Source organism: Siphateles boraxobius, unplaced genomic scaffold, assembly GCF_051911475.1.
Source record: "Siphateles boraxobius isolate OS27281-9 unplaced genomic scaffold, OSU_SipBor_1 130, whole genome shotgun sequence".
Classification (NCBI taxonomy): domain Eukaryota; kingdom Metazoa; phylum Chordata; class Actinopteri; order Cypriniformes; family Leuciscidae; genus Siphateles; species Siphateles boraxobius.
In genome coordinates, this window is record NW_027508734.1 from 24,059,479 (window position 1) to 24,085,966 (window position 26,488).

At 43.5% G+C, this 26,488-nt stretch overlaps 2 protein-coding genes across 3 annotated transcripts; one reads left to right on the forward strand and one right to left on the reverse strand.

Annotated features, from left to right (window-relative positions):
* Positions 1 to 99: 99 nt before the first annotated feature.
* On the forward strand, positions 100 to 9,043 carry tipin (timeless interacting protein). Its single transcript, XM_077228764.1, has 8 exons — positions 100 to 190; positions 1,090 to 1,241; positions 4,461 to 4,554; positions 4,680 to 4,755; positions 4,919 to 5,041; positions 7,801 to 7,855; positions 7,946 to 8,131; positions 8,300 to 9,043. The coding sequence occupies exons 2-8, from the start codon at positions 1,103 to 1,105 to the stop codon at positions 8,518 to 8,520; spliced, it is 894 nt and encodes a 297-aa protein (XP_077084879.1). The 5' UTR covers positions 100 to 190; positions 1,090 to 1,102; the 3' UTR covers positions 8,521 to 9,043.
* Positions 9,044 to 9,486: 443 nt separating this feature from the next.
* On the reverse strand, positions 9,487 to 26,487 carry dis3l (DIS3 like exosome 3'-5' exoribonuclease). 2 transcript variants are annotated; one of them, XM_077228761.1, is made up of 17 exons: positions 26,246 to 26,487; positions 25,546 to 25,699; positions 25,245 to 25,373; positions 24,809 to 24,944; positions 24,230 to 24,397; positions 24,064 to 24,142; positions 23,774 to 23,953; positions 22,996 to 23,165; positions 16,019 to 16,180; positions 15,618 to 15,868; positions 14,739 to 14,831; positions 14,075 to 14,599; positions 13,043 to 13,197; positions 12,661 to 12,839; positions 12,411 to 12,556; positions 10,440 to 10,611; positions 9,487 to 10,316 (listed from the first exon to the last, which is right to left on the reverse strand). In XM_077228761.1, the coding sequence occupies exons 1-17, from the start codon at positions 26,388 to 26,390 to the stop codon at positions 9,972 to 9,974; spliced, it is 3,189 nt and encodes a 1,062-aa protein (XP_077084876.1). In that variant the 5' UTR covers positions 26,391 to 26,487; the 3' UTR covers positions 9,487 to 9,971. The 2 variants fall into 2 exon arrangements, with proteins under 2 accessions (XP_077084876.1, XP_077084877.1); XM_077228762.1 differs by lacking the exon at positions 9,487 to 10,316 and having other exon boundaries at positions 10,473 to 10,611; positions 12,448 to 12,556.
* Position 26,488: the final 1 nt, after the last annotated feature.

Here is a 26,488-nt window from a genome sequence, read left to right on the forward strand (position 1 = left end):
CACTTCGCTCCGAGCCGGTAGAGGTCGCAGTTCTCATCAGTTACACGAGAAACGACGTAACAAAATCATTGACGTTCGCCGTATCAGAAATTTGATTGGCTGAGGCGGAGGTTCAGCAGTGCACTGACTGTATCGAAATCCTCGTGCTGCGGTTGGTGTTGAAGTTTCGTCCTTTGACAGCACATATTCCGTAAGTACGGCAGACCGCACTGATGTGATATTCAACTATCCACTGAAATTACAGTGACATCGGTTGAGATTTATATCCAGTCATGGGCGAAACTAAGGGCGTCGTGCGTGTTGTTGAATCTTTATGGTGTCTGGCGCCAAATTGCTGGGACAGTAACTTAACAAAACAACTCTCTTCTACAACTTTTACATTTGTTCAATTCTACAGATAAACTATCATTGTGTCATGAGAATAACTCCCAATAACAGAATCGTGTGACATTGTTTTGTACTGTATGCACCTTTCATACGTTTAAAACTTTTTACAGTCTATGCTATGGTTTAAACTCAGGATGTTTTTTATTTCATAATGTATGAGCCATCGAGGAAAAAAAAAATGTTGCTGTCGATCTGCTCTTACTGCGTTTTAAAGTCTTCTCAAACATACTGCATAAATAAGGGTCTTTTCATCACTCCAATCATTGTTCAACATTTTTAAGTTTCAGTCAGATAACGTTATAGACTAAACTGTGTGAACGTTTCTGCGACGGTAAGTTACAGCGAACTTACAATATTTTTTTACGAGATACTACTGAAGACGTTTATGATTGACTTTTTGTTTGTAAACAACTCGCTGCAACATGCAACAGAGGTTGTTTCAAACAACTGTACATTTAAAATATTAACAAAACTAAATAATAGACTGACAACATTTAGAATTAGTTTGACATTTTAGCAATACATTTACATTGTTTAATTAATAAATTACTAGCATTTTAATTGGAATGTAATATGAAATTTGATATAAAATTAGTATCTGACCATATTACCCCCAGAAAACCCAGACTTTAGACAATGATACTTACTGTTTGTTTATTGTATTTATGTTCTAGAATTGATAATTCTCCTATCTCTCTACAGGATCCTGTGCAACATGAGTGATCCATTAGAAAATGACCCGTTTGATTTGCCAGATTATGAGCACATAAAGGACGAGACTTTCCCTCCTTTTCCTCCTCCGTCATCGCCTGGTCGGCTGGACCTTGGGGAGGATGCTTTTGGCAATGGAGAGGGTCTGTTAGACTGTTTCTCATTCTTAACCATTTTAAAATGAACATATTTCATTTTTTTTCCCACTAGGTGCTTTTGTGATGTGAGCTGTTCAAATTCCCCATTCGGCTTTCCCATGCTACATAATTCCTGACAGTAGTTGTTCAATGCCTAACTACCTGTCAGCACCAGCCACTGGCAGGCCATTTGACCTTTCAGTGGCTAGCAGTCTGCCTCTGCAGGTTTCAGCAACATGATTTTTGGCAGATTTTGTGTTGCGCGCTGCTTCTTCTCTTGCTCCAGCGAATTACATTCATTTATTATTGTACATCTGTTCATATAATTCTGTTCTTTTAGAGGTTTTAAAATGTTTTATCACAATTAAAGCAGTCAAATATCTGTGATCCTGACTGGTTGGTTACTAACGCTTCCACTGGCCTCTCAGTCCAGCCAGACACTATAGCGCTTAAGTTTGATGCGTGCCCTACCACTCTTGTTTTGAGGGATTAAATATATATATATTTTATAATATTGTGAATCTTTCTTATTGATCTGTATTTTAAAATGATCAACATTTTAGGGAGGTTTATCCCAAAAAATGTGGTCAAATGACCTTGATCCTGACTGGCCTCTCAGTCCAGCCAGCCGCAACTGAGCTATACAAGTTTAACGCATTCCCGTTTAACTCTCGCTGCAATGGAAAACATTGTTTTATTGTTATTAATATATCCTTAAAATGAATATATTCCTTAATATATTTTAGAGAGGTTAATCCCTGATTAAAGTAGCCCAGCCACTGTTGAGCTGCGGGTTTAACTGTAACGGTAATAGTAATTTAATCGGGATAACCCTTCCAAAAAAAAAAAACGTTGATCACATTAATTAATAGATTCATAAGAATATATACGTTTTTCCTTACAGCGAGAATGGTTGGAAACTAGTTTATCCCACAGTTTATAGTGGCTGGCTGGACTGTAGCATCACTAACCCACCTGTCGGGGTCGTGGTCAGTTGACCAATTTAATCGAGATAGGCCTGCTTAAAATGTCGATCATAAAATAATAGATTCACAAGAATCTATTCATAACAATAAAATCGTTTATCTGCAGCGAGAGTGGTAGGGAACGTGATAATCTGGCAGCATAGCGAGTGGCTTGACTGAGCATCCAGCGAAGCGTCAGTAACCCACCAGTCGAGATCACGACCATTTGAATACTTTAATGGGATAAATCTCCATAACTTCAATCATACAAAAAATAAATTCTTAAGATTATGTTCACAATGAAAAAATAATGTATTTCCCCTGCAGATTGAGTGGTAGGAAACTACAGTGGCTGGCTGGTATGAGCAGCCAGCTATGCATTAGTAACCTACCAGTCTGAATTGCAGTCAAAGACTAGATTTAAGACTGCTTAATTCGACAAAACCCTCCTGAAACATGGATCATGTATAAGAAAAGATCCATTAGAATAGAATTACACTAATAAATTAATGTATTTTCTTGCAGCGAGTGGTAGGGGACACATTTTACTTGGAGCGCAATTGCGGCTGGCAGGACTGAGCGGCCAAGAGCAGCAATAACCAAACTGAATAAAAATATTCATGTATTCCAAAGTATTTTTTTAAACAATATACAGAAAATAGAAAATTGTTGAAGGTTTTATAATGAATCTGTATTCATTCAGTAGTTGTCTTAACTGAGGAGTCAGGTTAAGCCTGGCTCACACTACAGGAGTTTTAGGCCGATTTATGCCCGATTTCCCCCTCCCGAGAATCTGAGAAAATATCTTGTCGAGGACCTCGATCGTTTCCGATGTTCGGCGCAGATTATCTGGTAATGTGAGGCGTTCACGGATCAAATCTTGCTCCTCCCGATCTGCTCTCACACAAATCGGGCTCACCCAGATCATATCAAACATGTTTGATATTTATCGGGATGAGCAAGATTGTGATTACGTCAGTACTGTCACAATAGCCAATAAGAAACAAGTAACGTTAGGGCTGTGGTGATGGAATTTCCATTGAGGTAATTTTGAGTGACAACAGCGTGATATGCGGTATTATCTTCATTTATTTATGTATTTATTGCTAAATAAATAAGTGCTACGCTGCTGTCGGCAGGCACGAGGATTAGTAAAGTTACATGTTCCGTAACGAAACCGAAACTAAAAAAGTGGAGTAAACAGAAGATGTCAAAATAAGAGTCCACATAATATAATAACAGAACATAAACCTGACACTATGCTTGTTAGATCATTGTTATATAACAGTTAGTTCTGATCCTCGAATCTCACTTTACGAGAGGCATTATGCCGGGTTTTTTTTTTCCTTAAATGTGTTTTTTTTTTTCCTTAAATGTGTTTTTTTTTTTCCTTAAATGTGTTTTTTTTTTCTTAAATGTGTTTTTTTTTTTTTTGCGCTTTCTGCTGATATTTCACCAGTACGTCGCTTGTCTCTGCGTGTTATAGACTGTCACTCAGTGTGCAGTTACACTGTTACGACACTAGGTGGCTGCAAGGCACTGCCTTTGAGGGAGTCATTAAACTGTTCATTCAACAAAAGTAAAAAAATTCGAATTCATTCTAAGATGTAATGAAACAAGCTGTTAATTATTTTAATATTTAATTTTAACTTTGAGCTCCACTTTATAAGGCTCAGCTGAGCATCAATCCGGCGCATGGGTAACGCTGAAGCGTCACTAGATCAATGGCATTGATTCATTGACCAGAGCTGACACCATTCATTAGAAATATCCTTAAATGTTAAAAGGATGATTTTTTTAAAGATTTTGCTTTCCTTGGTCAAAGGCAACCTTTTCACGAATATGACTTGATATGAAGGACAGATATTTTGTCTACATCCACTTTTCTGCTTCCGATCTGTTGCGTGAGATTACGTGATCATGGTGGAATCATATCAAGGCGCTTCCTCTGGCATGATAATCTTAATAACATTGTGTAGTGTGTGATGCGCCACGATGTTCAAATCTTGTAGTGTGCGCGTGTTTAAGATTTGAGGGAAGAAAATCTCCAAAGATTCTCCTTAAGTGTGTGCTGCAACCAGATTTCACAATCGGTTAGGATTTTAAAACTCCTGTAGTGTGAGCCAGGCATTACGTGATCCGTCGGACCTCTTGCCAGCCAGATGAGGAAGATTGAACCCCCACTCGATATTCATACTCTACATAGTAAAAATATTTCAAGTTTAATCTGTAAATAAAACCCATTTTGTTGTGTGATCAGGTGAGGAGGAAGGAGAAGTGTCAAAACTAGCAGAAGTGCCCATGGCAAAAAGACGAACGGTGAAGAGGCCTCGGCCGAAACTGGATGCTAACAGGTACTGCACCAGATGGCAGTTAATTGGTAATTAATGATAATTATTTGTTTACTTTAGCAGACAGAGTATGACTGACTTTTTCCAGTGTTTACACTTCTTCTCTTTCCCTCTCTTTTTTCTTTTAGGTTGATTTCTGAAAAGGGTCTTCCAGCTCTGCGTACTTTATATGATGATGTAAAGTTCAAAGGCAAAGGACACGAGGTAATGGCTAATCTTTCACTTCAACTTATAAATTCTGCTGGATTCTTTGTTATATGATTACATCTGCTGTTATTCTAGGAATGTTTTTGTGTTTATAAATTAATCAGAGTGATGTGTGAATTCAGTTATCACTGCTCACCCTCTTCATTCATTTCTGATTCAGGCAGAGAATCTGAAACTCCTCATGCAGAAAATGGAGAATTGGGCCCATCGCCTATATCCTAAAATGCAGTTTGAAGAGTTCATTGATAAAGTAGAGAGCCTGGGAGGCAAAAAAGAAGTTCAGGTAGGACTTCTGGCTTTATCTGAAGGAAAATTCATGATCTCCTAAGAACTGTTAAAAGTTTAAAAGCACAGATAAAAGTTTATTATCCATTTAAAAGTTGTTTTGTTGGCATTATGCCTTTATGACAGGACAGTAGAAGCTGTAACAGGAAGTGATAGGATAGGAGAGAGGGGAAGTGGAATTGGGGAAAAGGCCATGAGCCGGGACTTAAACTCGGCTGCCCGAATTAGGGATGGGCATGATTAATCGACGATCGATTATTGATCATTAAGAATTTCGTCGATCACGTAAATTTGTTATCGATTATCATTAAACTAATGCTGCTGCGTATAGTGTGAGTGGAAAGTGAACGTGTTCCCCGGGCTGGTCAAGTTAGCGCGGAGGTACCTGTGCATCCCGGCAACGTCAGTCTCCTCAGAGCAGGTGTTTTCAGCGGCTGGACTGAAGCCTTGTTTACACTCGAGGCGTCCGCACGAGCGCGAAGGTGAGCGCGGTAAAAATGACGTCATTGCGGTATTCTGTGTTTCACAGGCGAGCGCCTCGAGTATAAACGCCTCGTCTGTTTGGGGAGGTGCGCGCGCAGTCTGCGGAGACTCGCGCTGCAGAGCCAGGCGAAAGTGTAAACGAGGCTTGACGGTCAGGTTGCGGTCGCGTCTGACCCCAAATCATGTAATCAACATGCTTATCTTTCTCAACAAAAAAAAAATCAGTAGACTAGTGTAGAAGTTGTATGTGAGTTACTAGTTATTTTTTATGAGGCTTTGTTAAGTAGCCTAGCCTAATTGATTGTTACAGTAATCTCTCTCACCCTCTTTCTCGACTTTGTTCTTGGATAGTTTTGAGTTACATTTTGACAAAACCTGTCAGATCTAAGTATTATTATGTTTTTGGTTAAGTTATTGTTTAACATGATTTTTTATTATTATTTATTATTTTGGAACAAACAAGGGTCTGTGTTTAAGAACGCCAACTCGCAGCTGCAGGTTCCGTTGCTTTCGAGCACCGCAGCGCATATATATCTTCAAGTTTAGCCTAACCGAACGTCCAGTTTTACTGCCACAAGTTGATCATCTTGTAATAAAGATCTAATCGAGGAAAAACACGCTGTATTTTTGTATTTTCATTGCCTTTTTAATTTATAAAAAGTTAAATAAATAATGAATTTGAATAAAAAATATTAATGATTAATCGATAGTCGATCGCTAATTCTCCCGACGATCGACTAAGAAAATTTAATCGAATGCCCATCCCTAGCCCGAATGCACTGTTGTGCAAATCTATACTATCCGACCAATCTATGCACTTTTAACTGTTACTTTTTAACTGTAACTGTCTAGTGTCTTAGGCTGTTGAACCACGTCTTGTTTTTTTTTGTTTTTTTTACACCATGACTGGCACATTTTTAAAATCGAATGTGTGATGTAGCGCACCTTCAAGTTACAAGCAATTTCTGTTCAGTTAGCGCAAGAACATCCTGTTGTTAACACCTCCTCAGACAATTAATCCAGGAAGAGTTGACCATTTAAAAATCATTAATATGTGATATTTTATATCCTTAAAGGGTAACTAAACCCCTGGTCAGAGCCTGACTCCACCCACTGGCAATATTTGAAAAATGCTGGAAAAGTGGGCAGAGCCCAGCGGAGATAGAGGGGACGAACCGAGGGCGGGGCTGAGCGGGGGGCATGCACCTGAGACCCGCAGTGACGGATTAATTGACAGCAGCTGTCAGACTCTGAGGGGGCTTTCACACTGGCAGTTTAGTTCGGAACGTGGCACGGTTCGCATGACAAATGGCTAATGTGAACGCTGTCATGTGGACCCAGGTGCGTACTGGGGTACCGAACCCGAGACTACCAGGAGGAGTTTGGTTGCTCCCGAACCGAGCTGCGGTTCTCGTGTATGTGAAAGCAACACGGACCCGGATGCGCACTTGTTCAGGAATAAAAAGTATCCTGCGCATGCGTTTTAGCAGATTATGATGTATTTAGTTAAATGAAACGCATGTAAGGGATGACAGTGTTGATGATTTACCTTGGATACGAGCAAGAGTGATCCTGCAGTGTATTCGCGCGTAGTCCGTGCAATCAGGGCAACAAATTAATGTAAATCCACCTTTTGCAAGCAGCGGAAAGACACCTTATGTGACACACACAGTAAACCTGTGTTGTTTGCTCAGCTATGCATAATAGCACCAAATTAATAAAAAACACAATATATTGATCCGCGTAGTGTTTTCTGTCATGCGCCGTGCACGTTTGCGATGACGTAAGATGAACACAAACATTGTTGTAGGGAGATACCCAAAGTATAGCTATGAAATATGACAAGACCAGAGTGTTAAGTCCAGTTAATTCATTAATTCATCCTGATCGTTTTCAATACTCGCAATTCCAACTCCTGACTCGCTCGCTACGGTGGTTTTGACAAAACAAGTTTTTATACTGCCAAGGGTGTGGTGAGCTGGAACCTGCTTACGTCACCACCCACCCCTTATGTCACGAACCACCCCAAACATCCCATAGGAAAATTCAACTGCAGTAGCCACCGTTCAACCTGAAGAGGGCAGCACACCATATATTGTAGAATTAAAACACTTTATGCCCAAATGTCAAAAAAGTTACTTGAATCAATGAACAGCACTAATAAAGCCCAATTCTTACAGATCATTAACTAAAAAGGTTGGTTTAGGGTTTAGTTACCCTTTATTAGACGTTGATTGCATCCTTTGTTAATGCTGTACTTTGTCTCTACATTAGACATGTCTAAAACGAATTCGATTGGACATGCCAATAACACATGAGGACTACATTGGTAATGATACTTTTCAAATCTTGGCTCTTACGCTACAATTGAAAGCAGTAGGTAAAACTGAAGTTTCACTGACTTCCTACTCCCCTCCAGAGGAGACAGAGGTTCGAGTCCCAGAAGAGTCTGATCCAGCTGGAGATGGAGACAGAGTTTTCCCTGAAGATCCGTTCGTCCATTCTACTCCTGCTCCAGCCTCTCTCACCGAGGAACAGCAGCAGCGCATCGAGCTCAACAAACGGCTCGCTCTGGAGAGGAGACTTGCGAAGCAGAAAGAGTTAGGTGTGTGGAGCCATTTGATATGATATGATGTCGAGTCAGAATGCGAGCTACCCCATTTGCCTCTAGTCATGGGAAAAACAATTATTACATTTATTAATTTCGAGATTCAGCTGCTTCAGTCTCATTTTTGTTTCGCAAATTATTTTTATTTTTTAATTATTTCCACAGAATCCTCTCAGAATTCCATCCAGGGAGATGCAGATGAACAGTCCACCAGTTCTTCAGGACCGTACCCCATTCAAGAGAATCAGGACATTTTCAATCAGAGCATCTCAAACCAAACTCCACTCAAAGAAAAGCCATCTGTACTTCAGAATTCCCCTTTTAATGATAATGAGGGTGCCAGTCCTGTTCCAAATGGCATAGTTGATGACGACGATAGCAATTGAACTAATCCTCCCTGTTTGTACAAAGAGGACTACAAATAAATTGAGGGTGTTTTGGGGAGTAGCAGCTAAATCAGTTGAGCTTTTTTACATTTTAACCTTCCCAGTCATATGCCAGACATTTTCTGCAACTCATTGGCATGTTTTGTAATGTCAACCCAGGGATTGATCACCTCTAATGGTCTTTCACACACATTTAGTAAAGCTTGCATTTTGTCGTATTATCTTTTATCCTCTGTGAGGATTTTGAAATATTTTGCCTGTATTCAAAACTTTTTCCATAATCTCTTCCTCAGGTTCTTTGGGAATCGCATTCCTTTTTTGCAGATAATCTTAATTACCGGTATAACCATTTTGTGTATTGTTAGCTAAAGTTAATTAAAACGTCCTAATATTTAAGCATGCAATAATGCATGACTTAAGGGGGGAGGCGGGGGATCTAGTCAGTTTGTCATCACAACTGTTATTTTCAGTGTTTCAGTGTCAATTGTTTTGATTTTCTGAATAAATATGTTGATGTAGCACACCCTTTGTGTATGATGTAATTAATGCAGTTCTTTATTTTGAAGCGAGATTAAAGGCTGGAAAACATTACACAACTTTTAAAACAAAATCACTATAAGTGGTTAAGGAAAAAAACTGCATCATTCACTACCAGACTTTGAAGTTCTTATGACCACAGCAAACTCATGCAGATTCGTGCATCTTGTTGTCAGGAGAGGCATGACAAATGAAAGCAATGTTTTCAAAAAGTGTGCGCACATCATACACTACATGATTTTCTGTGAGCTCTGTCAACTCTTGACTGACCAAAATCTGCAGACAGGCTCTGACTTCTGACTACTGGTGTCAACTCAAAATCTGGGCTAAAGTCATGTAGCGTATTCAAGCCTTTACTGGAGATAAGCATCTCACAATTTGATTCTGTAGCATAAAAGGAGAAAATAAAAACGGACCGTGAATCATTACTGACATACAAAAATACATTTTATTTCTAAAAATATTTAACATAATATTTGAATATATTTCTATTATCAAAATAGAAGGCATTAATGAAAACATCCTGGAAGTCTATAAGCCTACTTCAAAAATATTAGTTATTATTCTCATTTGCCTCAAACTGGTTTACAGATGTGCCTGACAGGGACTTCAGGTAAACAAAAAGAGCCCATGTAAATCGGATGCTATTTGTGATCTTATTCTAGATTAATCATTTTGAGAAATAATCTCCAATCAAATTGTACTGGGGAAACCCAATGTGTCCCCTTATGAAATCAAGTATTGGACAATGCAAACGAGCCATGGTAGGTATAACTCTTGTTTGTTAGTTCACATCTGGAGACTTCAATTGAACTGAAGTGTCCAGTAAATCTATCAAATATTACAAAACCATCCATAAAACTTTCTGCGTAGAGTATTGTGTCTAGTCAATTTCAGTAACAAGCTAAGCTAAGCTAAGAAGATGCAGTACAAGTCTGTTCCTCTGTATTTCTGATTTGGCATAAAGACAGATCCAGTAGGGCAAGTTCACTGATCTCCTGTAACAGGACATAGAGGTTTGGTGTTCTGCTCTGTCTGAACTTCCTCTCCTCCCTGCCCAGTTTGGACTTCCTCCCCTTCTCTTCCTCTGCCTGGAGCGAGGCCTCTTCTGCCCAGCGCACCACTTCCTGAACCAGCTCAGACCGACCTCGACCAGCAGGCTGGGACTCGGGTTGCGCGGCGCAATGAGGCTTGTTCCTGATAAGCTGCAGACACAAGCTGTCGGCATGGCAACGAGATGGTTCTACAGAGATACGAACCTGTAGTGAAAGACGGACACAAGTGAATGAAGAAAAAATTGCAACAAGCAAATATCTCTGACAGTCCAAATAAAGGTACCACAAACAATGTGATTTTTTGTTGTTTGCTGGGAATTTACTTACTGTAATGTGGTCGAAGAGGTAAAAGGTATGAGTTCCAGTGCTGGTGCAGGTGCTGATCCTGTCAGGGTATCTCTGCAATGTCCCAGCCTTCCACTCGCATCTTCCATTATCATCAACACTGACCACCTGACCCTCTCGATCCTTCAGGTACACAGCTCCCTTCAAACCATACCTGTGTGAACAGGTTACATGATAAGTGTTACAGAAGCTTGACATCAAACATCATGTCCAAAATACATTTAAGAGCTATTTCTGGTGTACACTACCATTCAAAAGTTGGGGTAAGTCAGATTTTTGAATACATTTATTCAGGATGCATTAAATTAATAAAAAATTAAAGGGATAGTTCACCCAAAAATGGTTCAACTATTCATTTCAACTATTCATTTCCTTCTCCGTAGGCCTCGATTCAGTTCACTAGTGATCTAGCGCAGTTCTTCTGTTGTCACACGCATCACACACATGACCAGCGTTGGCCAATAGTGAGCCTACGTGACGTAGCTCTACGCAATCACACTACTTTAACTGACTCGAGGCCCACAGAGAAGGAAATGAATAGTTGAAATAAAGTCGTTATTTTTGTTTGTTTTTGCGCACAAAAAGTATTCTCGTCGTTTGATAAACTTAAGAATGAGCCACTGTAGTCACTTGGACTATTTTAACGATGTCTTTAATAACTTTTCGGGGCTGGCAAGTTTCAATGCCTTAAGAAGCCTATGGAGGAGTGATCCAGCACTCAAAAATATCTTAATTTGTGTTCTGAAGATGAACGAAGGTCTTACGAGGTTGAAACAACATGAGGGTGAGTAAATACTGACAGAATTTAATTTTTTGGGTGAACTATCCCTTTAACACTATTACATTGTTACAAACGATTTCTAATTCAAATAAATGCTGTTCTTTTAAACCTTCTATCAAAGAATCCTGAGAAAAATGTATCAGTTTCCACAAAAATATTAAGCAGCACAACTGTTTTAAACATTGATAATAAAAGGAAATGTGTCTCGAGCATCAAATCATCATATTGATCTTTTTGTTCATTGAATAATTCTTAAAGATATTGATACCGGTTTCCATAAAAAAATCCACATAACCAGAATGATTTCTGAAGGATCATGTGACACTGAAGACTGGAGCAATGATGCTAAAATTCAGCTTTGCTTCACAGTAATAAATGACATTTTAAAATATATTAAAATAGAGAACATTTACTTTGTACAAATTAAATTGTAATAATACCATTGTGCTATTTTTGATCAAATGAATGCAACCTTGGTGAGCATAACTGCGTTCACCACGCTGCCGCCGGGAACGTCAAAATTCACTCTGGCCGTCCTACCAACAACGCCGTAGAAAGATTCGTGGATGGTCTGACGTAGATCGAATGAAGAACTTAACATTTATAGTTACATGTTTTCTAACGAAATAAACCAATTAAAAGCCATTTGTGTGGTGTGGCTTTTGGGTTCATGGTTAAGTGCTAACTTGCATTCCCGCTGAGACAATCGTTCTAGCGCGAAAATGTTGTCTATTAATAGTGTTGCGCACCTTCTTATCAAATTCACATAATCAACCTCTCCTCCATTTTGCTTGGGAACTAATGTGGTCGGAACCAAAGTTTACAGGACTATGTTCTCTGGAATTCTCAAGCGGAGGACTTCTATATTCCAATTGGTTGCCGACGAACCACGCCATATCACATTACCATAAGGTTGACCTGATTTCAACTCTCCTCGCCGCCCTCGCCCTCGCTCGCCGCCGGCTCACATTGAAAATGAATGACTTCCGGCCACTTTGACGCTCTCGCCGGCAGCGGTGTGAACGCAGAGTTAGAGACTTATTTTAAAAATTGAAATAAAATAAAAGTCTATCCATTCCAAACTTTAAATGGTAGTGTATCATTTTTTGTTTAACATTTTGTCTACACCATGTTCAAAACAAAGAAATATTCCATAAGAGGGTCATCATTACTGTGGTACGAAGGCAAGAAAACCATTAGCTCGGACACCATAGATCACAGCATCAGCCACACAGCGCTCATCTGTGTTGGAGTCTTTATCTTTAAAGTAGAGGCACTGGAAGAGCTCTGTGGACTGCTTCTGTGCGTGCTGCGCTGCCTGCCACACAAACAGAGTTTGAGAAGTGTTGCAGTAATTTCCCAAAAAATCATTACTATTTTTACCGTTAAAATATTGACACAAAAGCTAATGGCCCCACATACTCTGTTTTTACTGTTGATTTGTTGAGCCAGCTCCTCAAGTTCTTTGTTACTGGCCAAAGCTTTGCTTAGTGATCCTCTCTTCTCCATCTGAACAGCAGCCATGAGCAGCCGGTGAACTAATACATCAGCATACCGTCTGATTGGAGAGGTGAAGTGAGTGTATCGATCTAGTGCAAGACCTGAAAACAACATGAACAACAAAACAAGATTTATAACGGATTCAACCTTTTAGTTCTAGCAAGCAAATATACCAAAATGTCACTATGTCTATGGACATTTTAAATCATGGTAGAATTTATTGCTATACAAATGAAAAAACTGTTTAACATCTGTAATTTGTAATATTTATATCATAAATAATGAGAGAATGAAAAGCATTTACCATAGTGATAGTACTGTTCCTCTGGACAGGCTCCTGTAGAGAAGTAAAGGGCATTAGACATCGCCTGTGTGGCCATCATTTTCAATAACCTGTTCACCAGGGGGTCCTGAGGATCCACAGCTCGCTCCAGAGAATCAGCCAGAGCCCTGTTTGACCTAGTTTAAACAATGCAGACAGACACATGAATATACATGCATGTATTGATTTAATTATACTTACTTCTATTTGTTCTATTTTTATTTATATATACACACTATTCTTTAAAAGTTTGGGGTCAGTATTATTGAAAGAAATTAACACTTTTATTCATCAAGGATTCATTAAATTGATCAAAAGTGACAGGAAAGATCCATAATGTTACAAAAGATTTCTATTTCAAATAAAATGCTGTTCTTTTGAACTTTCTATTCATTAAAGAATCCTTTTAGAAACACTTTTAGCAGCACAACTGTTTTCAACATTGATAATAATGTTCATTGAGCAGCAAATCAGCATAAGAATGATTTCTGAAGGATCATGTCAAGTCAAATCACCTTTATTTATATAGCGCTTTTTACAATACAGATTGTTTCAAAGCAGCTTTACAGAGATAACAGGAAATAATGTTGTAATAACATTGTTAAATATCAAATTTAATGTCCCCAACTAAGCAAGCCAATGGCGACAAAGGCAAAGAAAGGCGAATAGAGCGACAGTGGCAAGCAACCAAAACTCCATCAGGTGACAGAATGGAGAAAAAAAACCTTGGGAGTAACCAGGTTCAGTTCTCCTCTGGCCAATGAACGAACAGTGTATGATTATGATTCAGGCAGCATTACACTGACACTGGAGACTGAAAATGTAGCTTTACCATCACAGGAATAAATTGCATTTTAAAATATACTAAAATAGGAAACGGGTGTTTAAACGTTGATAATATTTTACAATATTACTGCTTTACTGTATTTTTCATCAAATAAATGTAGCCTTCATCAGCATGAGAGACTTCTTTCAAAAACGTTAAAAAAAATTAATAATTTTCATTAACTTTACCTTGTATCAATACTGAAGCCACGGGCTTTGGCACTGTCGATTAGCTGATTGAAGAACTCCTGTTTGGGTGGTGGGTGATGACGCAGAAGAGCTTGATGTGGAAAGCTCTCCTGTATCTTGCGTGCCACCCAGTGGTTGGCATAGATCATGCACTCTGCCACAGTCTCATGAACCTCCAGAGGCTGCTTGGGCACAAGGGCTGTAATGTTCTTCTCCTCATCCAGCTGAGCCCTAACCTCCACCCCCTCCAACTCCAGGGCACCTCCCTTATCTCTCTGTGCCCGGAGGTGCCTGGCTACCCTCGTCAAAGTCTCCAGGGCCAGCAAGAGCTCAGCCAGTTTCTGGTCCCGCTGCGAACTCTTAAGCTTGACTAGCTCAGGCACCTCGACCTCCTCGCCGTTCAGCAGGCTCTGGGCCAGCTCATAGTAAAGCTGATAGGAGGAGCGAATAAGAGTGCGACCGTACCAAACCGTACACAGATTCAGAGTCTCAGCATCCAGCTCCCACAGCACACTCATGGCATATCTGGAACAAATTACAAAGCAATTCCTTTGTTATTTCTCATTGAAGTCAGAAAAACCAGACATAAAATCCACACAGATTCAGCGGCATGTTAGGGCTTTCAGAGTGTCAAATAGCAGGGAAAGGTTTGTATGTTTCTCACCGGTCCACTCCTCCAAGGAGGGAGCACAGGTCAGCACTCAACACCGCTGGCAGCATGTCATACCTCCGGTCAGCAAGGTAGTAAGTGGTTGCCCTGTGTTTAGAAAAGAGAGCTGATGAGGATCTGGTGAGATTTTAAATCTGGGGACATGAACCAAAAATAAACTTGCACTGCAGTTCAAAAGTTTAAGGTCATTAAGATTTTTTGTTTTGTTTTCAAGCCTCATATTGCTTATCAAGGCTGCATATATTTGATTTTTAAAAAAAAACAGTAAAAACAGTAAGTTTGTGGAATTATATTTCAATTTAAAATAGCGGTTTTCTATTTTAGTGTATTTTGAAATGTAATTATTTCTGTGATGCAAAGCTGAATATTCAGCATCATTACTCCAGTCTTATAACATTTCTAATAATAATTTCTTATTATGCTGCTTAATTTTTTATGGAAACAGTGATCAATATTTGTAAGAATTATTCAATGAACAAAAAAGATCAAAATGTGTTTGCATTAGAATAAAAAAACAACTTTACATGATTGTCTTTACAGTCACTTTTGATCAATTTAATGCATCCCTGCTGATTACAAATATATATTTATTTAAATAAATAAAAAATTCATACTGACCCCAGAGTACAGTGTGGTAGTGTATGCAACTTATTTAATTGTTTGGACTAGTTACCATTATATTATATCCTATTAAAATATTTTAATATTTATAAATGTACATTCACCATTTGATAAACATATGAATCATTATTATTCTTCATTAGTAAGTGTGACAAAAAACATTTATATCAATGCGTCATATTAATTATATTAAACAATAATATACTCGATCAATCCACCGCTATATATTGAACAACTGGCAAATCTCCATACCTGGCTCGTGCCTCTAGGTCTGTAAGAGAGCCCTCCTTGACAAAGTGAGAGACATCAGCAATGTGGACACCCAGCTCTAACCGTTTCCCCCCAGGCAAAGTCCGTACAGACAAGGTGTCATCCACGTCCTCACAGCCCTTAGGATCGATACTGAACACTAGATGTGTCTCTCTCAGGTCCCGTCGAGAGGACACCTCACTGCTGTCCATCTGCCACGGGTTCTCCTCTGTGTTAACTGGCATCTCTCGCAACTAGAGACATTCACAAACAAAGATTTTATGGGAATACACCTTGTACCTTTCTGGAAGGTCTACTATTGGGGAATTACTCTTTTAATAGGTCAAAATCACAGTTTATACATTTGAAATGACTTAACTCAGATGCTGACACTATGACCTCACCTGTGCCTCTGAGAATGGTGGCACATGGATGCAGTTCTCCACCAGAATGGTCTGAATCTCAGTCTCCAGCTCACCTGCTTTCCCCAAAACCCTCACACAATGACCATTTGGGTAGACAGAAGTACTCTCCCACGAATCCAGACGCACAATTACTCTTTGGTCCTACACAGAGAAACATGCCAGATGAACAAGATTTATACAACCATTCAAAATTTTCGGGTTAGTACGATTTTTAAATGTTTTTGAAAAAAGTATTTTATGCTCACCAAGGCTGTATTTAAATGATAAAAAAAACGTCCTGGTTGCGTATGCAACCCACCGTTCCCTGAAGGAGGGAACGGAGGACGTAGTCGACGCGACTGAAATGGGATCACGCTAGGGAGCCTATCGTCTTCGAGTATTATTGAACGAGCCAATACACATTGGCGTGCGAGATTTGCATCTCACACTCCGCCCCGCAGCGCGGGTATAAATACGGAAGTGGATGCACGCACCATTTGCTTTTCGCTGAGGAGCCGAGCGTAACTCGGAGTCAGCGGTGGTCCAGCGGTAGTGGCAAGGGGACTACGTCCTCCGTTCCCTCCTTCAGGGAACGGTGGGTTGCATACGCAACCAGGACGTTCCCTTTCAGTCGATAACGTCGGACGTAGTCGACGCGACTGAAATGGGATCAACCATTGAACACGCCACTAACGCTGCCACCTTCCAGTGCCTAGACAAAAGCCTTCTGATCCTCCCGACGTTCTAGCGGAAAAGGACAGGGCTTAGGCCAGGAAGTCGCTGCTGTTCCACAAGACCCACTCAGTTAGACTTGGTAACACTGGGAAAGCGTGCCCAACATTGGAAGGAAGGGACGCTGCGGAGCCCAACCAACCCGAAAGGGGGGGGGGAAATACACATATGAACTGGGCGGAGAGCCGGGCAGTATAACATATGGAATGTCACTGGGGTGGCTCCAGCCTAGAGAGGGGGGAGACACACCAATTTACAGTGACGGCAGGACTCTGCCAAGGGAAAGACACAGGCTCACCTTGGGGAGCCGTATCGTGGAAGAATACACATATGGGGTCGCCGTAGGGACCGCAACATATGGACCCAGCCTAACACAGGTTCCACACTGCATACGAGTGGTAGGCCTAACACCAGACGTTCCGCCACGTCCGACGTTGGGGGGGGGTACGGAGGAGCTCAACAGGTTCCGGACAAGGGAATTCCACCGGAGCGAAATGGCGCACGTATCCGGTCCGTAAGAGGGGAATGGCGCAGCAAGCCGACACTGAACCGGGGCTCACGGTGTTACTGGCTTCTATGAGAAGAGAGCACACGGGAAGCAACCGGCTCGACACGTAGGCTATAGAATCTAGCAAACGTATTAGGTGTCGCCCAGCCCGCAGCTCTACAGACATCTGTCAGCGAGGCACCCTGCGCCAACGCCCAAGAAGCGGCAACACTCCTTGTGGAGTGAGCTCGCAGTCCGGGGGGACAGGGTTCACCTTGGGACTCATACGCCAAGATGATGGCATCCACTATCCAGTGGGCCAACCTCTGCTTGGAGACAGCCTTTCCCTTCCGCTGACCTCCATAACAGACGAAGAGCTGCTCTGAGGTCCTAAAGCTTTGCGTTCTGTCCACGTACAAGCGCAGGGCGCGAACGGGGCAGAGAAAAGCCAGGGCTGGGTCTGCCTCCTCCGGGGGCAGCGCTTGCAGGTTCACCACCTGGTCCCGAAAGGGGGTGGTAGGAACCTTGGGCACATATCCAGGCCGGGGTCTCAGGATAACGTGAGAGTTAGCCGGCCCGAATTCCAGGCACGATTCGCTGACCGAAAATGCGTGCAGGTCCCCTACCCTCTTGATGGAGGCCAAAGCAAGTAGGAGAACTGTCTTTTGGGACAGAATTTTTAACTCTGCTACCTGCAAAGGCTCGAAGGGCGGTCTCTGCAGTGCGGTTAGCACCAGAGATAAGTCCCAAGAGGGTATAGAGGGGGGGCGAGGCGGATTCAACCTCCTCGCTCCCCTCAGGAACCTGACGATCAAGTCATGCTTCCCCAGGGATTTCCCGTCTACTGCATCGTGATGTGCGGCAATAGCGGCGACATACACTTTGAGGGTGGAGGGGGACAGCCGACGCTCCAAAGCCTCTTGCAGGAAAGAAAGCACGGAAATGACCGAACACCTTCGGGGGTCTTCTCCTTGAGAAGCACACCACTCAACGAACAGTTTCCACTTCAGGGAGTAAGCAAGCCTCGTAGAGGGGGCTCTCGCTGACGTGATGGTATCTACGACTGCCTGTGGTAGACTACCTAGAACCTCCGCGTCCCGTCCAGGGACCACACATGGAGTCTCCAATAGTCTGGACGCGGGTGCCATATGGTGCCCCGTCCCTGAGAGAGTAGGTCCTCTCTCAGAGGAATAGGCCAGGGAGGAGCTGTCGAGAGGAGAAAAAGTTCGGGGAACCAGGTTCGGTTGGGCCAATAAGGGGCAACTAGCAAAACCTGCTCCTCTTCCTCCCTGACTTTGCACAGTAGTTGTGCAATAAGGCTCACTGGGGGAAACGCATACTTGCGGAGGCCCCGGGGCCAGCTGTGAGCCAGTGCATCCGTTTCGAGGGAATAAAACAACTGGCAATGGGACGAGTCCGGAGAGGCAAACAGATCTATCTGTGCGGCCCCGAAGTGGTCCCATATCAGCTGGACCGCCTGGGGATGGAGCCGCCATTCTCCCGAGGCCACAATCTGTCGTGAGAGCTCGTCGGCGGCACGATTGAGCAGGCCAGGGATGTGAACGGCACGAAGCGACCTCAGATGCTTCTGACCCCATAGGAGGAGGTGGCGGGCGAGTTGTGACATGCGGCGGGAACGTAGACCACCTTGGCGGTTGATGTACGCAACGGCCGCAGTGCTGTCCGTCCGGACCAGTACGTGCTTGCCGAGCAGCGTCGTCCTGAGGCGTCTCAAAGCAAGGAGCACTGCTAACAACTCGAGGCAGTTGATGTGCCAATGCAGGTGGGACCCTGTCCAGGTGCCAGCTACTGCATGCCCGTTGTACGTGGCCCCCCAGCCAGTGTTGGAGGCGTCTGTGAAGACCACAGCATGCCTGGACACTTGTTCTAGGGACACACCGGCCCGGAGAAACGAAAGGTCCGACCACGGGCTGAAGGTTTGGAGGCAGGCCGCGGTGATTCTCACAGGGAGCGTGCCTCTCTGCCACGCCCACCTCGGGACTCGGTCGCGAAGCCAGTGCTGGAGTGGTCTCATATGAAGCAGGCCGAGCGGCGTAACTGCGGCTGCGGCTGCCATATGCCCCAGGAGCCTCTGAAACTGTTTCAGAAAAACCACTGTTCTGCTCTTGATAAAATTCAGGCAGTTCAGCACCGACCGGGCGCGATCCTCTGTGAGGCGCGCCGTGTGTTGGACCGAGTCCAGCTCCAAACCGAGAAAAGAGATCCTCTGCACAGGGGCGAGTTTGCTCTTCTCCCAGTTGACCTGAAGACCCAGCTGGCTGATGTGCTGGAGCAGCAAATCCCTGTGTTCGCATAACAGCTCCCGAGACTGAGCTAGTATCAGCCAGTCGTCGAGATAGTTGAGAACGCGAATGCCCTGCTCTCTCATGGGAGCGAGGGCTGCCTCCGTAACTTTCGTAAAGACACGGGGTGACAGGGCCAGCCCGAAGGGTAAGACTTTGTACTGATACGCCTGACCCTCGAACGCGAAACGCAGGAATGGCCTGTGTCGCGGCAGGATGGAGACATGAAAGTACGCGTCCTTCAGGTCGATCGCTGCAAACCAATCCTGGGGACGGACACATTGGAAGATGCGTTTCTGCGTCAGCATTCTGAACGGGAGCTTGTGAAGGGCCCGATTCAGGACTCGCAGGTCCAGGATTGGTCGTAACCCACCCCCTTTCTTGGGTATAATGAAGTACGGGCTGTAAAAGCCGGCCTTCATATCGGCTACCGACACCGGCTCTATCGCGTCCTTCGCCAGCAGGACCGCGATCTCCGCGCGCATGACAGGAGCAGATTCGCTCGACACTGAAGTGTGGCGAATGCCACTGTACCTGGGCGGACTCCGGCGGAACTGAATCGTGTAGCCGAGCCTGATGGTACGGAGGAGCCAGCCGGACGGGTTGGAGAGCACTTTCCAGGCCTCGACGAACCGAACCAGGGGGACCAAGGGTAACACAGGCATACCCGGGGTGGGGCAGCGCGGTGGAGGGCAGGGACCCGGCTCGGAAGGCCCGTGGGCGGCCCGAAGCGGGGTCTGAGTGAGCCGTGCTGCACTTACCTGTCTCCACGGGGCAACAGAGGACGGGAGAGAAGGCGGATGACCGGGTCCTCGACCGCCTCGTGTTGCGGGCTGGCGAACAAGAGGGGGCTGGGGGGAGCAAGGCTGTTCCACAGGGTCGCAAGCCGCCAGCCTCGCCCTCTTGGGACCCAGGGACAGAGAAATTCGCTCTTCTGACAATTGGGGTACCACTGGACTCCGGAGAACCAATGGTGGAACGGTAACCATCTGAAGAGTTAGTCCCCCCATCCCTGGGTGGCCTGTATAAAGGAACGTTTCTGACACTCGCCCCCTGGCTGGGCGGTGACTGAGACAGACTGGGCGGCCTGCCTGCTGCTGGTTCTACGCTGGGGCCTGGGTGAAGGCTGTTGCGGAGACCCCGCGGAACCGGAGGCAGCGGCAGGGGGGCGCCCTCGGCGACGAACGGGCGGAGGGACTATCCCCGGCGGCAGGGTGGAGGCAACAGCGGGCCGCCGGGATAGGGTGTGTCGGGGAGCCTCCGTCCGAACCTGGGTGGCAGAGAACTGTTGGGCGCAGCTCTCCGCCACGTCGCCGAACAACCCAACCTGGGAAATTGGGGAGTCCAGGAACCGAACCTTGTCCGCATCCGCCATCTCAACCAGGCTGAGCCAACGATGGCGTTCCTGGACCACCAAAGGTGACATCGCTAGACCGACCGCACACGCCGCGACACTCGTACCCCGGAGGGCGAGGTCAGTGGCGGTGCGGAGCTCACTCACGAGCGCCCGGTCCAAACTATGCAAAGAGGAAGCGGCTTGCCCGCAAGCTCTGTAAGCTCTGACCGCCAATCCTGACGCGAACTCACAGGCCCGCGAGGGGAAACAAGGATCCCCCACCCAGGATGCAGCGGCCGTTGGACATAAATGAGTCGCAACAGACCGCTCCACTGGAGGGATAGCCTCATAACCCTTCACCGCTCCTCCGACAAGGGTAGTGAGGGAGGAAGAACTACTCAAGTCGTTTTCAGCAGTAAAAGGTGCCGTCCACGACCAAGTAAGCTCTTCATGCACTTCGGGAAAGAAGGGCACTGGGGCGGCGGGCTGAGAACCAGCACGGCCCGCCCCGAGATACCAATCATCCAACCGAGACTGAACAGGACACGGTGGAGGGTTCCACTCGAGCCCGACAGCCTCGGCGGCCCGTTTCAGCATAGCTGATAACTCTGGATCCGGCTCGGGCAACATTGAACTCCCGGAGGGAGACAACGCAGCCGAGTCGTCATCTCCAGACATCAGCTCACCCTCCGATGCTGCAATCGACATCCTGTCCCCCAGGGGAGCCCCGAGTGAAACCGCTGGCCCACCCATTACAGATGGACCAGCAGATAACACCGGAGGCTCCAATGGTAGCAGTGGAAGGGAGGGGTGAGGAGCCCACAGGGAATGGTTACCGGGCGGGACATCCAACACTACCCTCCGGTCACCCATCCCATGCAGCACCCGGGGGTGGGGCATGGCAATGGGGACTCGCTCTCCGCGGACGAAGGCGAGTCTCGCCCTCAACACTGCGACAGTCATGTTCCCACAGTGAAAACATGAGCTGTCCACAAAAGCTGCCTCAGCGTGCTGTAAGCCCAAACACGTGATACAACAATTGTGACCATCAGAGAGAGACAGGGAACGACCGCACCCAGAAACGCACGGGCGGAATGACATCTTGAAAAAGACGCAAACGCACCCGTGTTGCTCTTTTAGGAAGTGAAAACCTCTCACCAGTGCCGGAGCACACAGGGGAATGACCGCGGCAACACTGACACAGGAATGGTGCACCCTGTGCCAGTGAAGCACTCACTTTCTCGCCCTCAACCGACCGTCAGACAAACAAACACAAACAGAAATTTGGTTGCTGTGAAAACAGCAGTTGAGAGCTTGAAGCTCGCGATCACCGCTGCACTCGCGCTGTAACCACCGACACCAGGAGAGACTTCCCAAAGAAGCGCCGACACACTCGCTCGTTGTACAACAACACTCTTCAGATCCAGACATGAAGCTCGGCTCCGAAGCGAAAGGCAAATGGTGCGTGCATCCACTTCCGTATTTATACCCGCGCTGCGGGGCGGAGTGTGAGATGCAAATCTCGCACGCCAATGTGTATTGGCTCGTTCAATAATACTCGAAGACGATAGGCTCCCTAGCGTGATCCCATTTCAGTCGCGTCGACTACGTCCGACGTTATCGACTGAAAGGGAACAGTAATATTCTGAAAAACTATTACAATTTAAATAATTGTTTTCTATTTTAGTATATTTTAAAATGTAATTTATTCATGTGATGGCAACGCTGAATTTTCAGAATCATTACTCCAGTCTTCAGTGTCAGAAAAACTAGTAGTGCTGCTTAATATTTTTGAGGAAACCGTGATACATTTTTTCAGGATTCTTTGATGAAAATAGTTCAAAAGTACAGCATTTTTTGGGGGTAAAAATCTTTTGTAGCATTACAATTATCTTTACTGTCACTTTTTTGTATCAATTTAATCCTTGCTAAATAAAAGTATTAATTTCTAGTTCTTCAGTCATTCATTTCTAATTTCAGGAGTATACTAAGTCTACTAAAGGTTTGAGTGTTAACAAAGGGTGTCAACAACAATGATATAAACATTACATTACACTTGCTGCAACAAGATCTTCTAATCTAGCCTTAATGCATTTAAAATACTGAATTATATCTCCACCTGCAGTGCCTCAGCCTGCTGTGTGCTGATACGGATTTTAGGTATGCGGTAGTCCCATGGAATGACAAGAATCTTCTGTGAATTTCGGCTCTGGGACTGCACCTCCTCGAGAGGAGGAAATGTCACAACGTAGTCTCTCCAGTTCCTCTGCAGAATACCCACCACCCTGCCTATAAAAAAAGAGGAGAGAGTTAAAAACAGCCACAACTTATACAGTTATCAATCTGCAGTGAGGTTCAAAAACCAACTGAAACTTTGGGAATGTTCTCATTTGAACAAGACATTTTCTTCAATAAAAATTGTCACCAAAACATACTAGAATTAGTGATTCAAAAATCTATTAAATTTGAAAAATTATATATTGATAGATTGTTATTATATCTACATCTGTGTAGTTCTTTGTCATAAATGCATTTTACATAATGTGATGCAGGAGCAATTCAACACGGTTTCCCAGCCACTGTAAAATTTGGGCTTATTTATTTATTTAATGAAATTCCTTTTACCTAAAAGGTAATGGCAAAAGACATTTAATGGCAAAAGACTGTGTGACTTTTCATACTCATGATATACTTCATACTTGAGTGCAATAAAATTACTGAAATTTGTTATAATATTTATTTTCAGGGATTGACTTGTTAGGTGTGTAAATGTACTTCAGAAAAAGTACTAAAAAGCACAACTTTTACTTGTAATGGAGTAATATTTGAGCACTAGTATCTGTACTTTCACTCAAGTAATAAAGTTTTTTACTTTGTCCACCTCTGCTTATGGTTACCTGTGGGCAAGGGCTGACTCTGGGTGTCCTCCTGTGCCCGCTCCTCCCCCTGACCTTCTGTAAGCGCCATAGTCCTGCCCTTCCACTCATTACGGGGCAACAGCTCTATGACAACCACATCTCCATGCACCGCCCGGTTACGATGCTTCGCTCCACTGATAAGCACATCACTGTTTAGCTCTAACAACACAGGATCACACAGGCAGGGTCAAAGGTAAAAGACCATAAAACAATCAATATCAATAAGTGTCAGTAATTCGAACGACTGATTAAAGTATGTTCATAACAACCTGTATTTTTGCTGGCTGAACCCTCATAACGGACAAAGGCTTCGTGCTGTGCTCGATGTTTGTTCACACTGAGGTTGCCCTTAAAGTGGAGAGAGAGGGGAAAGTTGGAATGTATCCACCAAAAAAAGAGATCTGAAAAACAGGAGTATCTCTGAGAGGCACTTACCTGGATGTACCTTCCAGATTTTATACCAGCCTCCAGCACCTCCACAGGCAGGTGTTCAGAGTACACTTTCTCTGCTCCCTCACTCTCTCGCTCTTGAAGGGTCTGAGCAATGGAGTTGTACAGATCATGGGCGGCCTGCAGGTCCGGACAGAAACTTAACAGGTACTCCTACAGTAGAGTTCACTGGTGTTACTAATGGACAAGTATGTTGATCTCATTTAATGCACTTTAAAAAATACATCTGGTTTACTTTGTGAAATGCAGAACAGTCTAAATCCAGCTCTTAACAATTTGTTACAAATTAAAAATATGTATGGTAAATGATAACCCAATCATTATCACAAAATAAACCCTGACAGCTTGATCATACATAATCCTACATAAATAAATGGAATTTTTTTTTATTATGTGAAAAAAAGAGATTGCAGTCATATGACAAACGTGAAACAATTTAGGGGATTGGTTTCCAGGCTGAGACAAAAGTCAGTTCTAAAATTTTGTGGTCATTACACAAATCTGACTCCAGAAAGATACTGAAAATCCAACACTACAGATTTGACAGAAAATAAAATAACATACCCAAGTTGAGATGACATACACTCCGCTGTTTAAGGCACTATACTCTGAAATAGCATCACTATCTTCTGTAATCATGACCACTGGCCGGAGTCCAGCCAGATGATTATAGTACCAAACTGCTGCATTGTACACTTTTCTGGAAGAATCAACATCATGTTCACAGATAACAATGACTCTCCAATGAGTGATCAAATATTTTTCGGAAACATGCTTTCCTCTAATCCTGTGAAGTGCCTCGTGGAAGCAGCTTCACTTCTCAATAAGGTTTCATTTAAAAATTGCACTGCACGCTTCCATTGTTTATTGAAAATCAAAGTGCATGACACATTAGAGGAGAGGAGGTTGACACAAATTAATACTCTATTTCTCTATAGTCTACTAATACTCTCAATGCATAAAAGAAAGTTTAATACTGGATAGATTAGTCAGGACTCACCTCGTTTGCCATTTGTCCTGAGACTCACCCTTGTCTCTGGGGCAGTAGGAATATTGCTGAAACTCATTTGCAAACATCACACAATCGTGGCGAGGGTCCTTCAGTAAAGCACGCAGTCTGTTATAGTGCCTGTACAAGACAAAATGCATCTAATAAAGCAACCTTTAAAAGTTAAACCTTCTAATTTTTCTGAAGGAATTTTCCTTTTTTTATTCACACACAACAACACTAGAAGGGAGTGTAAAATACACAACGTGTGACAGTAAAATGATGATAAAAAAATTATATTTGAGAGGGCGACCTGCGTCCACGAGTGTGCTGAACAGTCTGGTAGGCTGTCTGGGTCAAAACGATCCCCTGCAGCTCCCTGAACTCCAGTATCTCAAGGAAATCCCGAACCACTCCCACATCCGGAACCACATAGTGGGTCACATCACTAGACAGCACCTTCCCAACTGTTGGACCACAAAATGGTCGAGATCATATTGTAAACCATTATTGTCTTATCTAAATTGTAAACACAATATGAAAAATCATCACACATAGAACAAATTGATTGCAGGATGAATTACTAAACAAAAATATTTCTCACCAAAACATCAGATAGTAAATCCCTGATCATTATTAGTGTAGTGGGGTGAAGAAGTGTTTTCAAACAAGATTTGTGACGCTTGCTTAATTACAACAAATCAACTTTAGGTTCGTACTAATTTAGTATGGATCTGTTAACGATCTGACATTATTTCAGGGGGCGTGAGGTACCACATTTAGGCACCAGTAATGAGAATTAACGTTACTGTACTAAGTAAGATTTTCTGAATCAAAAAAAGTTCACATTTACTAAAGCTATAGTTCGGTGTAGAAGGTAAAAACGTCGTATTTTAAGATTACCTCTTGTTAGTATACTGATGCGTTCACTATAAAAAAAATGTAAAATAAAATGAACTACACATTTTATGTTGTTTTTTTATTGTTTGGCTGTCTCATGCTCCTCTTCTTACCGTTGTGACAGTTCGCTTGACAGAAGGAGCTTCCACACGGCACCTGCTCCCTCACATAATGCTCCCGAACCACACGGACCTTTCTACCTTTTGAGCTGTTCAAATGTAAAACCTTCTCGGTTTTAATCATGACCGGATTATGCATAATAATCTACAGTTTGAGTTAATGGTAGCAATCAAAAACATCAATCAGGAGCCTCAATTCTTCTTTGCTGCCTGTTTATCATCAAGATGAGTTTCTCA

Excerpts from the sequence above, each read along its gene's own strand:
- tipin (XM_077228764.1), top strand. The coding sequence starts at position 1,103 with ATGAGTGATCCATTAGAAAATGACCCGTTTGATTTGCCAGATTATGAG. Across the intron at positions 4,756-4,918 it reads TCAAAGGCAAAGGACACGAG|GCAGAGAATCTGAAACTCCT; the intron begins GTAATGGCTAAT and ends TTTCTGATTCAG. Across the intron at positions 5,042-7,800 it reads GAGGCAAAAAAGAAGTTCAG|ACATGTCTAAAACGAATTCG; the intron begins GTAGGACTTCTG and ends TCTCTACATTAG.
- dis3l (XM_077228761.1), bottom strand. The coding sequence starts at position 26,390 with ATGCATAATCCGGTCATGATTAAAACCGAGAAGGTTTTACATTTGAAC. Across the intron at positions 14,832-15,617 it reads GACCTAGAGGCACGAGCCAG|GGCAACCACTTACTACCTTG; the intron begins GTATGGAGATTT and ends TTCTAAACACAG. Across the intron at positions 14,600-14,738 it reads CTCCTTGGAGGAGTGGACCG|ATATGCCATGAGTGTGCTGT; the intron begins GTGAGAAACATA and ends AATTTGTTCCAG.